This window comes from Oryctolagus cuniculus, chromosome 2 (assembly GCF_964237555.1).
Source record: "Oryctolagus cuniculus chromosome 2, mOryCun1.1, whole genome shotgun sequence".
In the NCBI taxonomy this organism is placed as follows: Eukaryota; Metazoa; Chordata; class Mammalia; order Lagomorpha; family Leporidae; genus Oryctolagus; species Oryctolagus cuniculus.
The window spans coordinates 176,344,596-176,362,913 of record NC_091433.1 but is presented as its reverse complement, the minus strand read 5'-3'; the positions used below and the strand labels follow the sequence as shown (position 1 = coordinate 176,362,913).

The window sequence follows — 18,318 nt, the reverse complement described above, 5'->3', positions numbered from 1 at the left end:
GGGCTGCCACAGTGGGGACATCACCTCGGAGATGGGCGTGGCCTGCTCCACCTGCACCTCTGTGGAGCTGGTGAGCTCGGGGTTGGAGGTGTCCAGAATCTCCACAGCCAGGCCCAGCATGAGGCGGGCCCGGAAGGACACGCCCTCGCCCAGGCCCTCGTTCAGGTCCTGGTGCTCGTCCAGCAGCGTGTAGTTGCGGGTGGAGCCATACATGTTCACCCAGGCCGGGCCCAGCGTGGGCAGGAAGCCTGTGGTGGCGAGGACAGGGAGGAGGGCCCGCGTCACGCCCAGCGGCCTCCCGGGGAGAGGGCTGCTGAGCCGGCATCTGGTGTGCGCACACAGTGCTGACGCTCTGTGGGGGTCTGCCAACAACCCGCCTACGGGATGGAGCCCGCTCTCCCTAGACGCCTGAGCACGGCCCTGGGGGACGTCCTGGGGGACGCGTATCCCCCATTTGCGAGAACCCTCCCTCCCTGCTTCATCATAAAGCCCCCCAGTTCCTCATCCGCATTCGCTCTCCCATGCTTAGGATTTGCTGGGCCTCACGTGTAGCACGGAACACTTCTACCTTGATGTTTTTATTCTGCATGCTTTTTAAGAAATGTCCATCATGTTTAAAAATGGGGAGATATTTCACGTAATATAAAATTCCCCATTTTAAAGTGCACGTCAGTGGTTTCAGCTCATTCACTAGGCTGTGCAGCCGTCATCTAGTTCTAGAACATTCCCGTCCCCTGCTCCCCACACGCATTGCGCTAGGAGCAGCCGGGCCTGGTTTCCCCTCCTCGGGGCCCTGGAAGCCACGAATCTGCTTCCTGTCTCTGAATTGGCCTGTCCTGGATACAAATGGAATCAGGCAAGATGTGGCCTTTTGTGTCACCTGCCCATGTTGTGCCCACTCAGCGAACACGGAGGACAGGAGAGGTTCTTGGTGCCTGGGGCCTGGGAGGTGATCTGTCCCCATGGGTCCACAGCCAGGCACTGCCGCTATCAGCAGCCTGTAGGTGCTGTCATTTTACAGGCTACTTCAAACAATTTGTGGGGAATGGAATGACAGAGAAGTCTATTTTACTGCAGAAAATGGACATTCGTGGACGGTTTCCCCCTAATATGCGTTTGCACGAAGTGTCTGAAGTGCGCTTGGATGACAGTGTCTACACGGCATGTGTGCTGTAGCCGTGTGGACCTCCACGTGGAGATCACGATGCTGTCTGTGGATGCTATTTCCATCTCACAGAGGGCACCTGGCTACCAATCCTCACATCCGGGCCGCTGGGTTCAGGCAGGCGCAGGCAGCTCCTGGTGGGCCTGAGCCACAGCTTGCCCCTTTCCCTTGAGGAGGGTCTGCCGACAAAAGCCTGGAGACACCCGAGGAGGAGCGCGTGGAGCGGGGTCCCCGTGCCTGACCTCTGTCTCCGTCGTTGGAGATCTTGCGCAGGTCGATGAAGTGGGTGCCGATGGCCACGTCGTTGACCTTGTCCGAGTCTCGGATCTGCACCTTCATGCGTTTGCAGAGTGGGGGGAACAGGTCTGTGAAGACCACCTGCTCGTTCCACAGGGGCTCGTAGCTGCTCTTCTGCACGGAGGTCTTGCCCTGGTGGGAGGGGTCGAGGGCTGGGACGTGTGCATGTGTGCACACATGTGTGTGCATTCAGAATGCTCATGGACTTGTCGCTTCCACTCTCTCCCCACCCTGAGCCCCTGGCTCTCCCCCCTCTCCCACTGCCCCCCCAGCTCTTGGTCCGAGGACGCCTTGGTGGAGAGGAGTCTGTAAGCCAGGCCCATGGGGACCGGAGTCCCAGCCTGGCCTTCCCCGCCCAGCCCCACCCACTGGAGGTCTCTGATTTTGCCTCAGGCCTGTCCCCGGACCCCTGCCCATCACCTGTGCCCCTGGTGCCCGTCACCCAGTACCTTCTGGCCAGCAAAGAAGACCTGCACGTAGGGGTCTACGAGGTCCTTGTTTTCGCCGATGAACGCCTTCTTGACGTTGGCCATGAGGCTGGTGTTCATTCGGGGCAGCCCCTCTGCGCGGTAAATTTTCACGTAGAACCGGGCCCACTGGCGTTCCGGGGGCACCCCCTCCGGCAGCAGCAAGTTCCTGCTGACACAGGAACCAGGTCCAGGCCCCCAGCTCCTGTCTAGCATCACCACGCCCCTGGGGCCTGGCACAGCCTCTGAGCGACGGCTGAGAGGCCCCAGGTGAAGGAGAGACACCTGCTCACTCATGGGATCCTGGGTGAACCTCCCCATCTCCATGGGCTTCAGTTTCCTCCCTGTTACCATGGCAATAATGATACCCACCTCCCAGCAATACGACAAGGCTCAGATAGGTTGCAGTGTTTGGAGAGCTGTAGTGTAGGTTACCAATCTCAGTATCACCATCAACTTCTCCCAGTCTTGTGCACGGCCCTTGCCCCCCAGGTGGAAACCCCACAAGAAACTGTTCCTTCCCCTGGCCACGGAGGATGCGACTCACTGGATCTCAGCACCTGTCCCACTAAGCCTAATGAAGGTCCCAGAATATTTCCAAAGGCTGCCGTCAGCTGCCTGTAACTGGCACACAGAATGAAATCTCTTTGCTGTCCTGGGCGCATCCTGTTGGTGTCTTTGGGATCCCACAGGCTCAGGACTCTGGTCTGCCAGCACCCGCTCTTCCTGCCAGATTTCTCACGGTCAGAGGTCTGGATGATTGTCACTCCTTAACCACTTGGCACTGGCCCTGGCCTGACCCTGCCCTAGTCCCTCCAGGAAAAATGGGCTGTGTGGGCAAGAAGAGTGGGTGGCCCTGGGTCTGGGCCAAGTCCGCCCCGGGAGCTTGCGCTGGGCCCAGGTGTGCAGGGGCTGGGCTGAGATGGGCCTCACCCCTCAATGTCATCCTCGTCTGTCTCGTTGGCCTTGTGGGGCGTCTTGATGTTGTCTCCCTTGCCCACCACGGCGACGTCACACTTCACGTAGCCCTTCAGCCCAGCGGAGATGTCGTCAGGGTCCGAGAGGACGGCCCACTTGTGGTGGAACTGGTGTTCTGCAGTGGCGAGAAGCGGGCACTGCACCCGGCACCCCGCCCTGGGGGGCTCTCCAGCCGCAGGTGAGCAGGGCGGGGTGGCTGTGACTAGGAGGGGCACCCCCCAGACTGGCAGCAGCTCTCCAGGCTGTGGCTGCCCAGCCCGCGCACGGCGACTCACCAGGCTGGGAGTACACGGTCCCCACGTCCATTTTGAAGGAGCCCACCAGGGTGCCACTGCGTAGCAGGTTCTTGGAGTGAATCACCTTCCGGAAGGATCTGCAGTCAGACCCGCTGGGGGTTGCACCACCCCAGTCTTTCTGGGGACCCGAGCTTTGTGGTGACCCAGGAGGGTGTTGGGTGGGCGGGACAGAGGTCGCTTGCTGGGCTCAGCATGAGCCCTTCCTGCAGACACCAGCTTTGTGCTAGCTGCCATGGGTAGCTGTACATTCTGCAGAGATAGCTGGCTCACATACCCCAGAATCCAGCCTGGTGGACCCCTTGCCCAGCTGTCTGTCCGGGCACAGGGCTGTCTATGATGGGTCCAGCCAGAGGGGGAACCTCACAAATTGCATGAGGGTGCTGCTTTAGTGAGCGGCCCGGCTGGCTGGGGCTGCTCCCCACTCACCGAGATCCTGATGATCTTGTCGAACATGACGTCAGGAGAGACGTGGAAGTCAAAGACGAAGTACTGGGGAGGGGAAGGAACCGGGCTGTTGTCACCAGCGGGTAGCAGCTGGAGCCCAGGCCAGCACCTGTCTGTACCCTGCCTTTTCTTCCTGAGCCCTGAAGGTCGGATGCATAGGTTACAGGCAATGCATTGGTTCTAACTGACCCTTCGAAGGAGGCGGAGCCCATCTGGGGTCTGGAGGACAGGGCCGGTGCTGGCCTTTGTGGGAGCAGAGCGATGTGGCAGCAGTAGGTAGAAAGTCTACACCCACAGGCTGTGCTCAGAAGGGCCAGGGCCAGGCAGCCAGGGAGACTTGGGTTCTAGTCCCAGTTCTGCTCCTGTCCAGCTGCATGGTCATCAGCAACTCATTCTCTGAGCCTCTGTCTTCTGAGCTGTAAAATGGGGACGATGGCAGAATCCCTTTATGAGGCCCAGATGAGAAACAGTAGCGTATGCCACGGGCTCCAAAATGCTGCGTACTGCAAGCTGAGCTGTGGTTTGCTAGGCCACAGACACTGCCACAAAACCATGCCACTGCCTAGAAGATGTGTCGTAACATCCCAGCCTCAGAGATGCATAAGAGGAACAGAGGAACGGACGGGGCAGGTGTTAGGATGGATGAACCGTGGTGTGGCGAATGAAGACACTTCACCGGCTGTAACTGGCAAGTTCTTTGCCCAAGACCTGGGTGTTGCAGGCCCTGGGTACAAGGGTATGAGAAGTGAGCAGAGGGCCCACTGTCTGGTGGGCATGTGGCAGGGAGATTGACGGGTTCAATGTCCACAGAGAACAGGCCCTGGGCCGCGGGACGCTCACCCTTGGCTTCAGAGCCAGCCTCACTGTGCAGTCCCTAGTGGGTCGCTCACCTCCTTCCCCAAGGCTCAGTTTACCCCTCTGTGCTATGTATATAATGATCCTGGGCTGCCCCACTGAACCGGGGGACACGGTTCACACAGGAGGCTATGAGGTGGAAACAATGAGCCCAGCCAAGCATTCAGCCCAGGGCAGGGACGAGCACAGAGCAAAGGGTGACCATTGCAGGCCTGGGTGGCAGGTGCAGGGGCTGCTGGCCAGGGTTGGGTCTGCAGCTCTCAGTGCGGGGGGGAGGCTAGGGGTGGGTCACTGAAGCCTTGGGGTGGGGGAGGCTCCCCAGGAGAGAGAAGGCGGGAAGCAGCCCAGACAGGGCTTTTCCGTGGTGGGCGGAGGAAGTGATGCAAAGTACGGAGTTGGGGAGAAGAGGCAGGAGAAGGAAAGCCAAGAACGGCATGGGAGGTCCCCAAGGGGAGGGACAGGCAAGAGGACAGGAGTCAGCAGTGAGGGGAGAGGGGACAGCAGAGGGTGTTGTGCTCGGAGCAGCAGGCCCTGATACCCCGAGGAGCCAGCTTCAGTGACACCGTGGGGCAGAAGCTTCTGCAGAGACTGAGATGTGACAGAGGGTGGGAGGTGACAACTCACAGGTATGACTGTGCCAGGAGAGGGGGTAGTCCCCAGAGAGGCGTGAGGGAGGAGAGATCCCTAGCCAGACGTCTAGCCCCTGTCGTGGGCATCTGTGGGTTTTCCTGGTTGTGTTTAGGCAGGCTGTGCTGGAATAGGACCCCTTGGCACCAGAGGAGGGGCGGGAAGCAAAGAGAGAGTCGGGCTGTTGGGGGATGGTGCAACGTCGGGTTCTTCAGGATGCAGACGGAGAAGGATCCGCGGCAAAGGGCAGGAGGGAAGACAGGGCTCCCAGATGCCCATCCAGACGCCTGCGCAGAGCAGGGGTCTCCCCTGCGGGCAGGCTGCAGCCAGACCAGGCGCCTCAGGGTAGCCCCAAGGCATCGTTGCCTTTTATGACAGCACAGGAATCTGCTAGTCCTGCCTTCCTGCCGATTGTTCCTGCCGAGGGAGGGAAGATTCCCGCAGCTCGGAGAATCAGCCAGAAGCAGCTGAAGTCTCCCAGCAAGGCAGTTTAGGGTGGGGTCTCAACTGGGGATGATTCTCACCCCCACAGGGACAGCAGGCCATGTCTGGAAACATTTTTGGCAGCTACAGCTGGGGACAGATGAGTTTGCTATTGTCCTCCAGAGGGAAGGAGCCAAGGATGCTGCCCACCAGCTTCCCACGTCTAGAGAATTCTCCTGTCCACAGCAGCCTCAGTGCTGGGTCTGAGAAACCCCGGATCAGAGGAGACCAACGGAAGCAGAATCAGAGCTACTAGGGTTGATGAAAAAGGACAAAACTGCCGTCAGGAGCAATAAGACGGTGCAGAATGAACAGGTGCAGAGGCTGGAGCCAGGGGGTGGGGGGTGTGACCCGTGAGGGCAGAGGCTGTGTCTCCACCCTCTCCGTGGCCCCCAGCCTGCCCCCGTGCTGTGATCCTGGTGCTTAGTGAGGACAGGTTGCTTCACCTGGGTGAACGTCCACTCGGCCAAGTGGTACTGAACCCTCCAACTCATGCCTGTGTAGGGCTCTGAGCTGGGCACGGCAGTGCAGGAGAGCAGGGGTCTCCAGCCCACCACGGGGACAGGGGCAAGTCGAGGACAGCACTGCCCCAGGGAGAGCAGGGAAAGCCACTCAGTGGCCAGGACGTCGGAGCTGGCGCTGCAGGGTGAGGAGGAGCTGGGTGGGGAAGCACGGAGCTGGGAGCACCTCAGCGGGAGGAAGCGACTTGAAGGAAGCCTGGGGAACCCTAGAGCCAGCCGCAGCGGGCTGCACCGCTATCAGGTAACGGGGCAGGTAGCAGGGCCACCTCCCTCTCTGCTTGGGAGTGCAGAGCCTCGCCTAGCCCAGGGGCTCTCCAGTCAGGGATCAGTCCCAAGGTGAGGTCAGAGCAGGTGGCCCGGTGTGCTGACTCCACCTGGGAAAGGTCCCCGGCGGTGACATCCCACTCCGAGGGCCCTCTGTGGCCACAGGGGAGACAATTCAGCCAGGTCTGGGCAGGACAGAGGTGTGTCCAGGTTTTCCTCCTGCAAGTGCAGGGCTGGAGGCTCCCCCAGCTGGCCCCGCCTGCCTTGGGACATAGGACGCTGAAGTCTCACCTGGGCCAGCCTGGTACCCCTCGCGCCTGTAGCCACCGGGAGAAACAAACTGGTGTCCCCTCCAAGAAGGGGCTGCCCAGAGCCCTCAGGCCAGGGACTTCCAGGCACACAGGTACCCTCACCAGAGCCTCCTGCCTGGAGCCCAGGGGTCAGGACACTGCATCCGAGGTGGCAAGCCAGAGCACTGTGGGGGAGGCTGGACGGCGTGGGCCCTGCTCCCTTAATGATACCCTCCGAGGCTGCGGGAAGCCCCTCCCGTATTGAGGCCTCAGTCTTCCCCTCTGTAAGGTGGGGAGACTGAACTAGAGGGTCTGTGAGTCTAGCACCCTCGGCATGGCCTCGAATGGCTAGAAAGGATCCTGGAGCCAATCACTTTCTCCCCTACATCCCAAAGTCAAGGCCAGTGCTTAGGAGGGAAGCCCTGTGGAGACAGCTGAGCAGGGGCGTGAGCATCAGAACCTGACTCAGGCGCTTCAGCGTTGGGCGAGGCCTCCTCCAGGAGCCTCAGTGCCCCTGTGTGTAGTGAGAGTAACCGTGATGACCTCTGACACAGGGCTGGCAGAGACCCCGTGCCTAAGGCCTCAGGTGAGGGCCTGGCACAGGGAAGTGCTCATGGATGCTGCCAGTGCCACCACTGGTAGTGCCTTGGGGCAAGCTGCACTGCCCCAGGCTCTGCCTGGCACTGCTGGGGGCAGCGTGGGGGTGTGAGGTGCTGTGTCAGCTCAGCAGGTGGCCGCTGGCCAGCCCAGGTCAATCTGGGATCCAGACGGGGGCATCAGAGGATGTGGCGGCTCATGCAGTGTGCCAGGGGCTGTAGCAAGACGGGTCCAAGTCGCCCCCACTGGTAGCCCTTCGACTCCTGGCCGCTCCTCCTGGCCTCAGTGGGGCTGAGGCCCAGCGCCTGCCACATCTGGAGAGCCCCCTTTCCCCTGCGAGGGCCCTGGGACCACCGACCTCATTGTAGTAGGGGCAGTTTGTGGACTCCTTCATGGATGTGTACTTCTTGTCATCGCCCACCTCCACGCACACCACGGGGTCCATGTTCAAGCCCACCAGCTGCCGAGCCTCGATCACCGTGATGCTGACCTGTGGGTGGGAGAAGGGGCGGCCAGATGGACAGCTGGGTGGACCTGGGAGCCTGGGGCCGTGCAGCAGGGCTGACGGCACTAGGCTGGGAGCCCTACCCCTGGGCTCCATGCTGACCACTACTGCGAATTTGCTGCTTGATCCAGAGCTCATCTTCCTTTTCCAAAGCCTCTGTGTCTAGGCTGGACACCTCCCGAGCTGGTGCTGGCTAGAGTTGGAGGGGAGGGTGCTCAGGCTCCAGACCCAGCCAGTTCAGCACTGGGGGTGGGGGGTGGTACCTGGCATTTTTGAAAGCCCCTAGGTGATGCCACGTGCACTTGCCTCTCCCTGCATCTGTGGCGCTGCCAGGCCCACGTCTCAGGCTTCACGAACTGAGCAATGAAGCTCTCAGTCTCCAGTGACGCGCAGTTAATTTCCTCCTCCAATATTCCTCATTTGAAGTCTTGAAGCCTGCAGGCTTCTGATAGCTCTTTGTGTTTCTGAAACCTGGCCCCCCTTCCTCATTCCTGCCCCCTCTCCTCCTTTGAATTTCTTTGTGAGGCTTTGGCAGGTGACCTGAGCCACCTTTTCCAGCCTGGTGACGGCTGTGTGCATTCTAGCATGTCCTGTGAGTGGCTCCAGCTCCCTGGGATCCCACTTGTCACCCTTCTCAGCTGTGCATTCATTCAACAAGTATTTATTAAGCTCCTACTGGGGCCAGGCACAGGGAGACTGAAGCAAACTCCTTCTCTTTGTGGAGCTCACTGTAAATGGTTTCCGGCTTATAGATGGCTAGCAAACAGATTGCCGGCGTCAGTCAGCCTGTCTATCCATTCATCTATCTCTAATTTAGCCCGTACCTATGTCTATCTCTATGTGTCTCTCTAATCTCTCTTATCTATCTCTAATTGATCTATCTGGAGAGATGTGTAATTTTTGGTGTAACCACGCTTTTCCCACAATCTCACTTTGGATTTGGACGTCTGCTCACGGTGAAATAGAAGAGGCTTGGTCTCAGGGACGTTGGCCTGGCACTGAGCCCCAGACCTGAGACACTGGCACCAGCTCCCCATCACGAAGTGCGAGGGCTGAATGGGCTAATGCCCCGTAAGCAGTAGAAAGCTCTGTAAATGCGGGCGACTGGGGACAAGCCTTCCCCGATGGAGTCTGCCTTCGGTCACGTGGCTGCTCTCTCAGGGACGCGCGGGCACGAGGCTCTGGATGGTTTTACTCGACACTCATTTCCCACAGGGCCCTCTCCTGATGACACTGGGGGGGCTGCCCTTCGAACGTCTCGCCCCCAGCTGCTGGGCTTTTGTGCCACTTCCAAATATGATTTTACTCAAGAGAATGATGTGCCCTTTTAATAATAAAATAACCACTACAACGGTCTTCCACCGTGTTCATGAAAGTCTTGGAAACATTCTGATGCTAAAAAAAAAGCCACACATCAAAGGCATCAGTGAAGCAGCTAGAAACTCCCGTGCCAGTGAGAACACTGTCAGAACACGGAACCGGAGTATGGACACGTCGAAGCAACTCAGACTGCGAGGGCCAACGTTTCTACTTGGAGCCGCAGTGCTGGCGAGACTGAGGGGAAAGCCTAGAACCGAGACCCCAGAGTTCAGTAACCACCATTTCTTCTAGGAGTGGAGGAGGAGCTAGGCCTGATGAACTCAGCTCTGAGATGCTCACTGGGAAGACAGCAGACAGATCCTGGAAGTGCTTCCAGAACATTCTTGCAGGCCGTGCACAGAGTTCTAACTTCCATGAATCTTTGGTTTTAGGAAATTCCATTCTATTTTCCCCCAGCTAATGCCCCTCCCCAGCGGGAAAGACTTCAATACCCCTGGACTGGGAATGAGACAGACACAGCCCTGGCGGTCCCGGGTACCAACCCTCTGGAGGCCTGGCCAGTGTGACGGCCTCGCTGCTCCCTCCCTTTACGCCAGATTCCTAAGTTTCCACTTCCTCCCTGCAAAGGAGCCCAAAATGATGATAGGGGTTGGATGCCCTGACACTAAAGGCGGGAGGGGATGGTGGATGGCAGAGGCTTGAAAGGTGCCCAGATGGGGAGAGAGATTCCCGGGGTGCTCTCTGCTGGTCTAGGGGAGGCCCTGAAGGGCCCCCTGAGCGTGTGTGAGAAGTGCCACCCTGGGCATGGTGTGGGGGCAGGGGGCGCCATCCCTGCTGCGTCCCACCACTGCCTGGCGCTCTGGAAGGGGAAATGCAATACAGCAGCAGTCGGTCATTGTTCAGGATCCCGCGGGAGGGGCCCAGCTGTCCTCTGCCACCACCTGCACAGGGTGGAAGATGAGGAGGCCATTGGAGCCGACAGGCGCCAGCTGACCAGCTGCCTCTTCTGGCTACAGACCACTCCACCCAAGCGGTTTCAGGGAGGCCAGCACGGGAGACAAGGAGTGGGAAACCTACACCCCAGGAGTAATGGTGCCGAGGAATCTGATCTGGCTTTGAGCACGAGCAGGGGCTGGAGATAGGGCCCCCGAGGCAGCGTCCCCCCCCCCCCCATTCTTCATCCTCGCCCCGCTCCAGGGGCTGGAGATGATGGGGTGGAGGGTGCCGCCAGGGCAGGAGCCCAGGGGGGACGTGGGGCTGCGGGCGGTGAAGTCTGGGTGCCAGGAAGAGAGGTAGGAAGGAGACCCACCAGGAACGCCCCTGCCGAGGGCTCTGGCTGGTCACCTCTGAGCTGCCAGGCCCCAGCCGGGCTTTCCATGCCACGTCCCTGCTAAAGAGAAACAGCCTGGGCTTGGGTCCACCTGGATCTCCCCGCCCCCCCATACTTCTGGTATGAGCCAAGCTTCAGGATGGTGCCCAGCCTTCCAGGCCCTCCTGGATCTGAGTTCCGCTATGCCCCTCTCTCCTCTCTCCAGCTGCGTCCCAGGCATTTCTAACTCATCAAAGCCAGGTTCCCCAAGAGAGGGAAGTCCCTCTGCTTTTATCGCTTTATACCCTTTATTTACTGAAAGCACAAGTGGTTTCACATTTGCATCCTCATAGCTCTCTCCCAAAGCGTGCCGAGGCTTGTGGCTGAGTCGTGGTGGAAGTGGGAGGAAATGCTATGCTCTGGGGAAAATGTGACCACTGTTCTGTTGGGCTCAGGTTTAAATCCTCTTGGGCAGGAAAAGTGGCTGGCGGGCCAGGTGATTAGTCTCTGGCAGGGAGCAGCTTGACAAGCTTTTGGAAACAAGTGGGAAGGGACAAGAAGTTCGATGAACCGGGGCCCAGAAGGCCTGGTTATAGAGAAGTCAGGCTCTGACAGCCACGGACAGACACCCTGGGGTGTGAACTGGCTCCAGCCTCGACTTCGTGACCTGGGGAAGCTCCTTAGCCTCCTGGGCCGGCCTCTCCTTATAGATACAACACCAGGACACCTGTACACGGGTGGCTGTCACCTGACAGCAGCTTGAATGCAAAGATGCACGGAGGCGGAGTGGGGAAAGCCTGGCCTGCAGTGCTCGCATCTCACGTGGGCGCCGGTTCATACACCAGCCACTCCACTTCCCGTCCAGTTCTCTGCTAATGAGCCTGAGAAAGCAACAGAGACAGCTCAAGGCCCCTGCACCCATGTGGGAGACCCAGATGAAGCTCCAGGCTCCTGGTTTCAGCGGCCATTTGAGGAATGAACCAGCAGAGGGAAGACCTCTTTCTCTAACTCTACCTTTCAGATAAATAAAATACATCTTTAAAAAAAAAAGGCAAAAAAAAAAAAAAAAAGGGTACTTATAGCTCTTGGCACAGTGGCTGGCATTGAGTAACCTCCTGAAAATAAGTTCCATTGTAAATGAGGACCCTGTCTCCGTCCTGGCCTGGCCTGGCAGGCCGGGGACCTGCCTGAGTTGGGGTCTTCGTTCTCTGGAATTTTCCTGTCCTCAGCACACGAAGAAACAAAGCCCTGGGTCCAGCGCCCTGGACTCAGGAGCCGTGCACTTCCCAAACCTCCGAGAGCCCAGCGGCTTGGGCTGGCCCAAACCACGCGCCCTGCCCGAGGCTATCTGCTAAGTTCTGGAAGATGGTTGCTGAGTCCCTGAACACAAATTCGAGCAAGGGTTGAGGGAGACGGGAAACACGACCTGCTGTGCCTCTGACACAAAAAAGGTGTCCCCTAGCTCTTCATCACATTACCTGAGTGAATGATGAGGGGCCTGGGGCCTGGGAGGGGGCATCAGAGGTAAAGCTCCATCCCAGGAGAGGGGCTCCCCCAGGGCAGGGTCTGGGGCACTGGGGGGTATGTGGGGGTGGGGTGTCCCAGCATCCTTCCTGAGAGACGCCTCTTCTTTCCCTGCTTCCAGTCTATAGCTTAGTACTAGGTGCTCTGAGCTTGTACGTCAGTCTGTTATGAGTTGTGGTAGTGCAACTCCATCCCCCAGCCTCTGGTCACTCTGGGAGGAGTCCAGATTGAGAGCCTGGCCCTGCAAAGCTGAGGCCAGGGTGACCCTGTCCCGTAAGCCAGCAGCCATGCTCACCCCCTGTCCTACTTGCAGGGTGGCCATGTTCACAGCCTTACAGCTGCAACCCCCTCCCTCTCAGCCTTTTAATCTCATTTCAGAAACACACAACGGAAGAGTTAAAAATGGATCTCAGGGAAGACAGAGAAGCAAAGAGGAGAAAAAAATCACCCAGGGTCTGAGCCTCCAGTGATAACCAGGACGGAAATGCCTCTGGCATTAAAATGAATGCAAAACCACACTTCAAAAACAAAGTATTCTTCAGGCTCTTATTTTAACTGTGGATTTTTTTTCCTTTTTTTTTGCATGTGGTTTCCTTGGTCTCTGTGATTTCTCCAGGTCTCTCTCTCTATGCGGTCCAGTGCCAGACACAACATCCTGGCACAGCAGAGTGTTAAGCCCCTCTGGGGGTCTGCATCTCCTTACGATGCCTCTAGGAATGCCCGTCAGTGACAAGCTTACTTTGGGACTTTATATTCAACTTGTGGCTCTCTATGACCCCTAGATCCACGCCTCCACAGTGTCCAAGGCACACATCTGGCGGGAGTCCTCCACACCCCGGCCAGCGCAGTGTGTACAGCATGAGCCCTCCTACCTGGTAGTCCATGGGCCGCCCCGCACTTGGCTCCATCTTAATGTCCGGCTTAGACCTGTGGAGGAGAACGTGCTGTCAGGTGAGCATAGGGGGACGGACTGCCTAGGGGCGGGCAGAGGGATGCGGCCATGGTTTCCAAACACAAGGACACCAGGCACAGTGGAACTGGCCATTCTCAGAGCCCCACAGAGAGGCCAGACTACAGGAGCAGGGAGACAGAGGGGTGGCCGGCGACCTGGGAGCAGGCCTGCAGCCACCTCACTCCGCCTTCGCAGGGAGCCAGGCAACAAAGACATCCCTGGGAAGGAAGAGAGGGGCAGGCTTAGGAGAAGCTGTCCGTGGGCCCCACCCACATTTTTACACCCTGCAAGCTGGTCCTGTCCCATAGGTGGGAGGCAGCAGGGCGCTCCTGACCACTCACCGCTTGTTGGAGACATTGGTGGTGACAGCTGTCACAGAGGCGAGGGACACGGAGTCGGGATCCAGCCCGTCCCCCAGCCGGAGGGCCAGGTGGTCCATGTCCTCCATCTCCAGCACCGCTGGCTCATCTGCAGATGGACAAGGGCTGGCTGAGGGGTCTGAGGGTGGGCTGGTGACTGGGTTCCCCCTGCACTTGGGTGTCCAGAAAGCAGAGTGTCCAATGCAAGGTTTAGCTGGTAGCATCTCCTTAGAACGCGATGGTCTGTGCATCGCCAGTGTTTCCTACCTAACTGATGCCATCGCCGGTCTTGCTTTTTCATCATAGCTGAATCTAACTCCTGCTGTGCACACCTTATGTTAAGATGTCCCTGATACACTCTGCGGAAGGAGGTAGGGCGTACAGAGACTGCGCCTGCTCCCTCTGCGACCAAGAGCTACCATCTGCAAGGGGCCACTATGCCCAAGGCACCATGTCGGTCACCTCACACGCCCATTGCGAGTCCCGACAGCCGTGAGCGGCTGACGCAGCTGTTACTGCGTGTCAGACAGCGAAACCGAGGCTTGGCAAGAGCTGACGCATGTAAAACGGCTGAGGGGGCCCGGCGCGGTGGCTCATTCGGTTAATCCTCCGCCTGCAGCACCGGCATCCCATATGGGTGCCGGGTTCTAGTCCCGGTTGCTCCCCTTCCAGTGCAGCTCTCTGCTGTGGCCAGGGAGTGCAGTGGAGGATGGCCCAGGTGCTTGGGCCCTGCACCCACATGGAGACCAGGAGGAAGCACCTGGCTCCTGGCTTCCGATTGGCGCAGCGCCCGCTGTGGCGGCCATTTGGGGAGTGAACCAATGGAAGGAAGACCTTTCTCTCCGTCTCTCTCACTGTCTATAACTCTGTCAAATAAAAACAAAACAAAACAAAACAAAAAACGGCTGAGGGCACTTGGGACCTACGCCTGCCCTGGCAGGGGCCTCGGCCAGCAGCCGTCCCCCTCAATCCAAGGGCATGTCGGAGACAGCAGAGCCGGGTGCGGAGGTGTCTGGGAGGAGGGCGCTAGAAGGCGTGGAGGGCAGGCGAGGCCGCAGGGGCGCGGCTCCCCGCTCGCTCCCTCGCCCCCTGCCCTGCGAGGGGCCAAGGCCAAGGCCTGGGGGCCTCCAGGGCCGTCCCTGAGAGCTTGGGGAAAATGGACAGCGGGGCACCCAGGCTTTTCTCCAGAAATAGAGAATTGGGGAAAGTGCTTCATTTTTTGTTCCCTGCTCTAACGAAAGATCTCTGGGCTTTGGCGTGAAGAAAGCAGAACAAGGAGCAATGTGGGCAGGAGACGCCCGCTCAAGAAGACTCCACCCTAAGCGGCGCCACGGGCGCCCCTTCCCAGAAGGCCAAGGCCCTCTGGGTGGGGCCTGGCTTCTCAGCCAGCCAATGGGAAGCCAGGCCCCGCCCAGATGGCTCTGGCTGCCCAATTCTAGGAGGGCCTGCTTGGGCTCTGCCCAGGGAAAGGTGCGATGGTGGTCACGTGGGGGAGAGGTGCCCCCCCCACAGGGGGCGGGGTGTAGTGGGCGGGGTCACGTGGAGTACCTGGTCTTTGGGACTCCTCCTTGTGGGGCCGGGTCTTGCCGAGCTTCATGGCAGAGAACACGCTCCTCCCTGCTCTGTGAGGGGGCCGCCAGGACGAGGTGGAGGGAGATGGACCATGGAAGAAAACACACACAGAGAAGCCGAACACGGGGGAACACATAAGAGAAAGGGAGCTGGGGACCCCAGCCCCTCAGCTCCTGGCTTGAGATGTATGGGGGAGGGGGCTAACTTCCCAGCTCGGAGCCATGCAGGGAATTAGGGAAGCCCCACCCCTTCCGATCCCTGCAGATCCGGCTGAGATGGGGCCCCAGCAAACGGGGAAGGGGGCCTGGAGCTGGGAAGAGACTAAGTGGAGGCCCAGGGTCTTGCACTTATCAGCCTGACCCCAATGCCCTGGGTCCTGCCTGCCCCCAGCCGGGTGCTCTGCCGCTGTCCCCACGTTCACCCTCCCTGTCCCTGCACCCGGCACAGCTGGCTTCAAGGAAAGCACCAGAAAGACAGCGTCAGAACAGAGGAGGGAGGGAGGGATCAGAAGAGACTCAGAGGCCCGAGGCCACAAGCAGATGGGAGATGCTGGCTCTGGGGTGGCCCCGTGCTCCAAGCCTGCTTTATGTCCCCCCCCCACCCCCCCCCCTTGGTCCTAGGAAGGGATGGGTCCTTTCCTGTCTACCTCTGGTCCTGCTCTTGCCCTCTGCCCGTCCGCTCTCCCTGTGGAATCCCTTCTTCCCCAGTCGCAGGAAGGTATGGCCGACCCATAGTTCCTACCTCTTCTTCTGGCTCGGTGTGGCCTTGTGCCCCAGGTGAAGGGCCTTGCAGTCAGGGGGCTGAAAGAAGGGGGCAGGGGTCCTCACTGCCCTTCGGTGATGTCCCTGAAGCTGACCCTGTAGTCCCCGGTGCCGGGAGCGACCAGGAGCAGGATTGGCAGGGGGTGCCGTGTGGTATTCCATTACTCCATCCATATTGCATGAGCGGGATACCTGACTCCCTCCACTTCCCATTCTCCGCCTCCTGGGGTGGCCCCCACATCCTGGGGGCCCTGCCTCTGGGCTTGCCCACGGCACAGCGCATGTCCTCGGGTCTGCATCAGACCACCAGCTCCCTGCTCTTGATGCCGGGCCCAGTGGGGTTGGGGCAACTGTGTCGTCTGCGGACAGATGACCTGCAAACCCCAAGCCCCTCTTTGAGGCACTGAGGATCCGGCTCATCCTCTGGCCTGGCTCTCGCCTGACCCCGGCCTTTTCTGAGCTGCTCAGAGGCAGGACGAGGCCTGCCTGGATCCCGGGGATCGGGCAGACAGGAGCCACCCTGGCACGCGGCACCAGCTCCATATCTCATTCACGGCTCCCGAAGGAGAGGAGGGAGGCGGCCAGGGTGATGCTGCCATGTGCCCTTGCCGGTGCCAGCTTGTCTGGGAGGTAACAATGGGAAGAAAGGGAAAGGAAGGGAGGGGCTCTAGGAAGGAAAAGCTGATGCCTGTGGATGATTTTTAAAAGCTCTTCCCTTTCTAATAAGGAGGGTAAGTTACGGTCGCTCATGCTACAGTGCGTACGTAAAATGACCGGGAAGCATTTTTATAGGCTTTCCAGAGTAACTCCTGTGGGCCAAAGGCATACCTGGGGCTGTGCGAGGGGCACTTGCTCGTCACTCAGCAGTGACAACACAGGCTCAGAAAGGGGGACGCACTCCCACGTCCCGCCGGAAGGGGCAGGATCGGGACGGAAGCATACAGCTCCTGTCCCCTGGGCAGCAGCGTCTCCTGGCCTCTTGGCGCCTCTTCCTCCAGGCTGCGGCGCGGTGCGGGATGAATCCCACCCGTAATCCTCACACCAGCCCGCTCTGCAGATCGGAACGCTCTGTGAGGAGTCCCAGACACCACGCTCGTGCTCACAGGGAAGGAGCTCGTGCAAAAATAACCTTAGCAGCGCCGTCTTTGGGGAGAGATGGCTGTAAACGCTGCGTTGCTGGTGCCCGACACTGAGCAGCTCCATGGACCCCTTGGGAACAATCCCGGGGTGGCGGGAAAGGGACCATCCTGGCGGGTTTATGAGAGGTATCCTTTGCGATTTCTCCCTGCCTGGGGGCCTCTGTGCTCTGACCCCTGCCTCAGGAGGTGTGGCTGGGGTGGGCCTTGCTCTGCTCCTCTGTTTCTCCTTGTAGGGTCCTGCCTTTTTCGGAGTTTGGGTCTTTTTTTGCCCAGCCTCGTCACTCCGCTGCTCCCTCCTGAGTGATCCAGCAGGCTCCTGGAGGGCTCAGTGTTTGATGATCACTTCTTGGCCATCCCTGCGCTGGGCCTTTCTGAGAGTCCCTAGCCGCACTCCGTGTGTGACCTAGAGCATGCCATCGCCTTTGCAGCCTGCTCCAGCCACAGAGCCCTCGCCTTGTCCTGCTGGCCCCTGAAGGAAGTACTCCCAGCTGGCGGGGCCAGGGGAAGTAGGCTCTGTCTGGAGGAGCCAGTCGCTGCCCAGGGTCCTGGGACAGGATCTGGCCCTGCCACCGGAGACGGAGAGCTCACCCAGAGGGAGAGCTGGGCACCAGGACACTGTGGCGTTCTGACCCTGGTCCCACAGAGCCATCTGGGGAGTGCCACAGGCACTTCTAGCCCTTGAACTTGAAAGTCACTGTCTTCCTTCAAACAACATATTTGGACGTAAACATGGAGCCTTTGTAAAACTATCCTTCTCCAACTATCTCTGCCACAACCTGAAGCAACTCAAAGGTGACACCTCCCTGCCCACTATGCGTCATTTCTACCATCCCAAGTGGACAGGCCCCCTGGTGTTGCTCCTGCGTGCCTGGGCCTGTCTTAGAACGGTGCATGGGAAATGCAGAAACATGTAGCGGGGGCAGGACTTCAAGACCTGGAGCTGGGGCTCAGTGCCTCTGAGGGCTTCTCCTCCGCTTGCTCTTTAGTTCACCTGAACTGTGGGCAGCAGAGCACGAGGTCCTCGCTGCCACAGCCCTTTGTGATTTTCTGATCAATGGTGCATCCAAGGATCACCACAGAAAAAATGACTTTCTGGGGCCAGCATTGTGGTGCAGTGGGTTGAACCACCGCCTGTGATGCCCGCATCCCATATGTGAATCCTGGCTGTTCCACTTCCAATACAGCTCCCTGCTAATGCGCCTGGGAGGCAGCAGCAGATGGCCCAAGTGCTTGCACCCATGTGGGAGACCTGGATGGAGTTCCTGGCTCCCCAGTCCCAGCTGTTGCAATCATCTGGGGAGTGAACCAGTGGATGGAAGAGATCTCTCTCTCTCTCTTTTTCTCCCTCTCTGTGTAACTTTGCCTTTCAAATAAATAAATCTTTATCAAAAAAAAAAAAAAAAAAGAAGATGAAAGAAAAGAAAAGAAAAGAAAAGAAAAGAAAAGAAAAGAAAAAGTCCCGCCTGCCTCATTGCTGTACAGACCCCAGCAAGGAGTTTGCCTGCTGCTCTTGACCGAAGGTCAAGGAGATTTTTGAAATAAATATTAACTGCAGCAGAGAATTTTGAAGATTACTCACTCGTCTTAAAGACT

General features: G+C 58.9%; 1 protein-coding gene across 1 annotated transcript in view; it reads right to left on the bottom strand.

Moving 5' to 3' along the window:
- OTOF (otoferlin) overlaps positions 1-18,318 on the bottom strand; it is an 85,801-nt gene that overhangs the window by 19,854 nt on the left and 47,629 nt on the right. Inside the window, exons 9-18 of the mRNA XM_070069338.1 lie at positions 14,802-14,875; positions 13,236-13,362; positions 12,815-12,869; positions 7,643-7,774; positions 3,630-3,692; positions 3,183-3,267; positions 2,863-3,022; positions 1,912-2,098; positions 1,408-1,594; positions 25-248 (exon numbers count right to left, since the gene is read on the bottom strand). Of these exons, the coding sequence (XP_069925439.1) occupies positions 25-248; positions 1,408-1,594; positions 1,912-2,098; positions 2,863-3,022; positions 3,183-3,267; positions 3,630-3,692; positions 7,643-7,774; positions 12,815-12,869; positions 13,236-13,362; positions 14,802-14,875 (1,294 nt within the window). The remainder of the gene's footprint in view (positions 1-24; positions 249-1,407; positions 1,595-1,911; positions 2,099-2,862; positions 3,023-3,182; positions 3,268-3,629; positions 3,693-7,642; positions 7,775-12,814; positions 12,870-13,235; positions 13,363-14,801; positions 14,876-18,318) is intronic.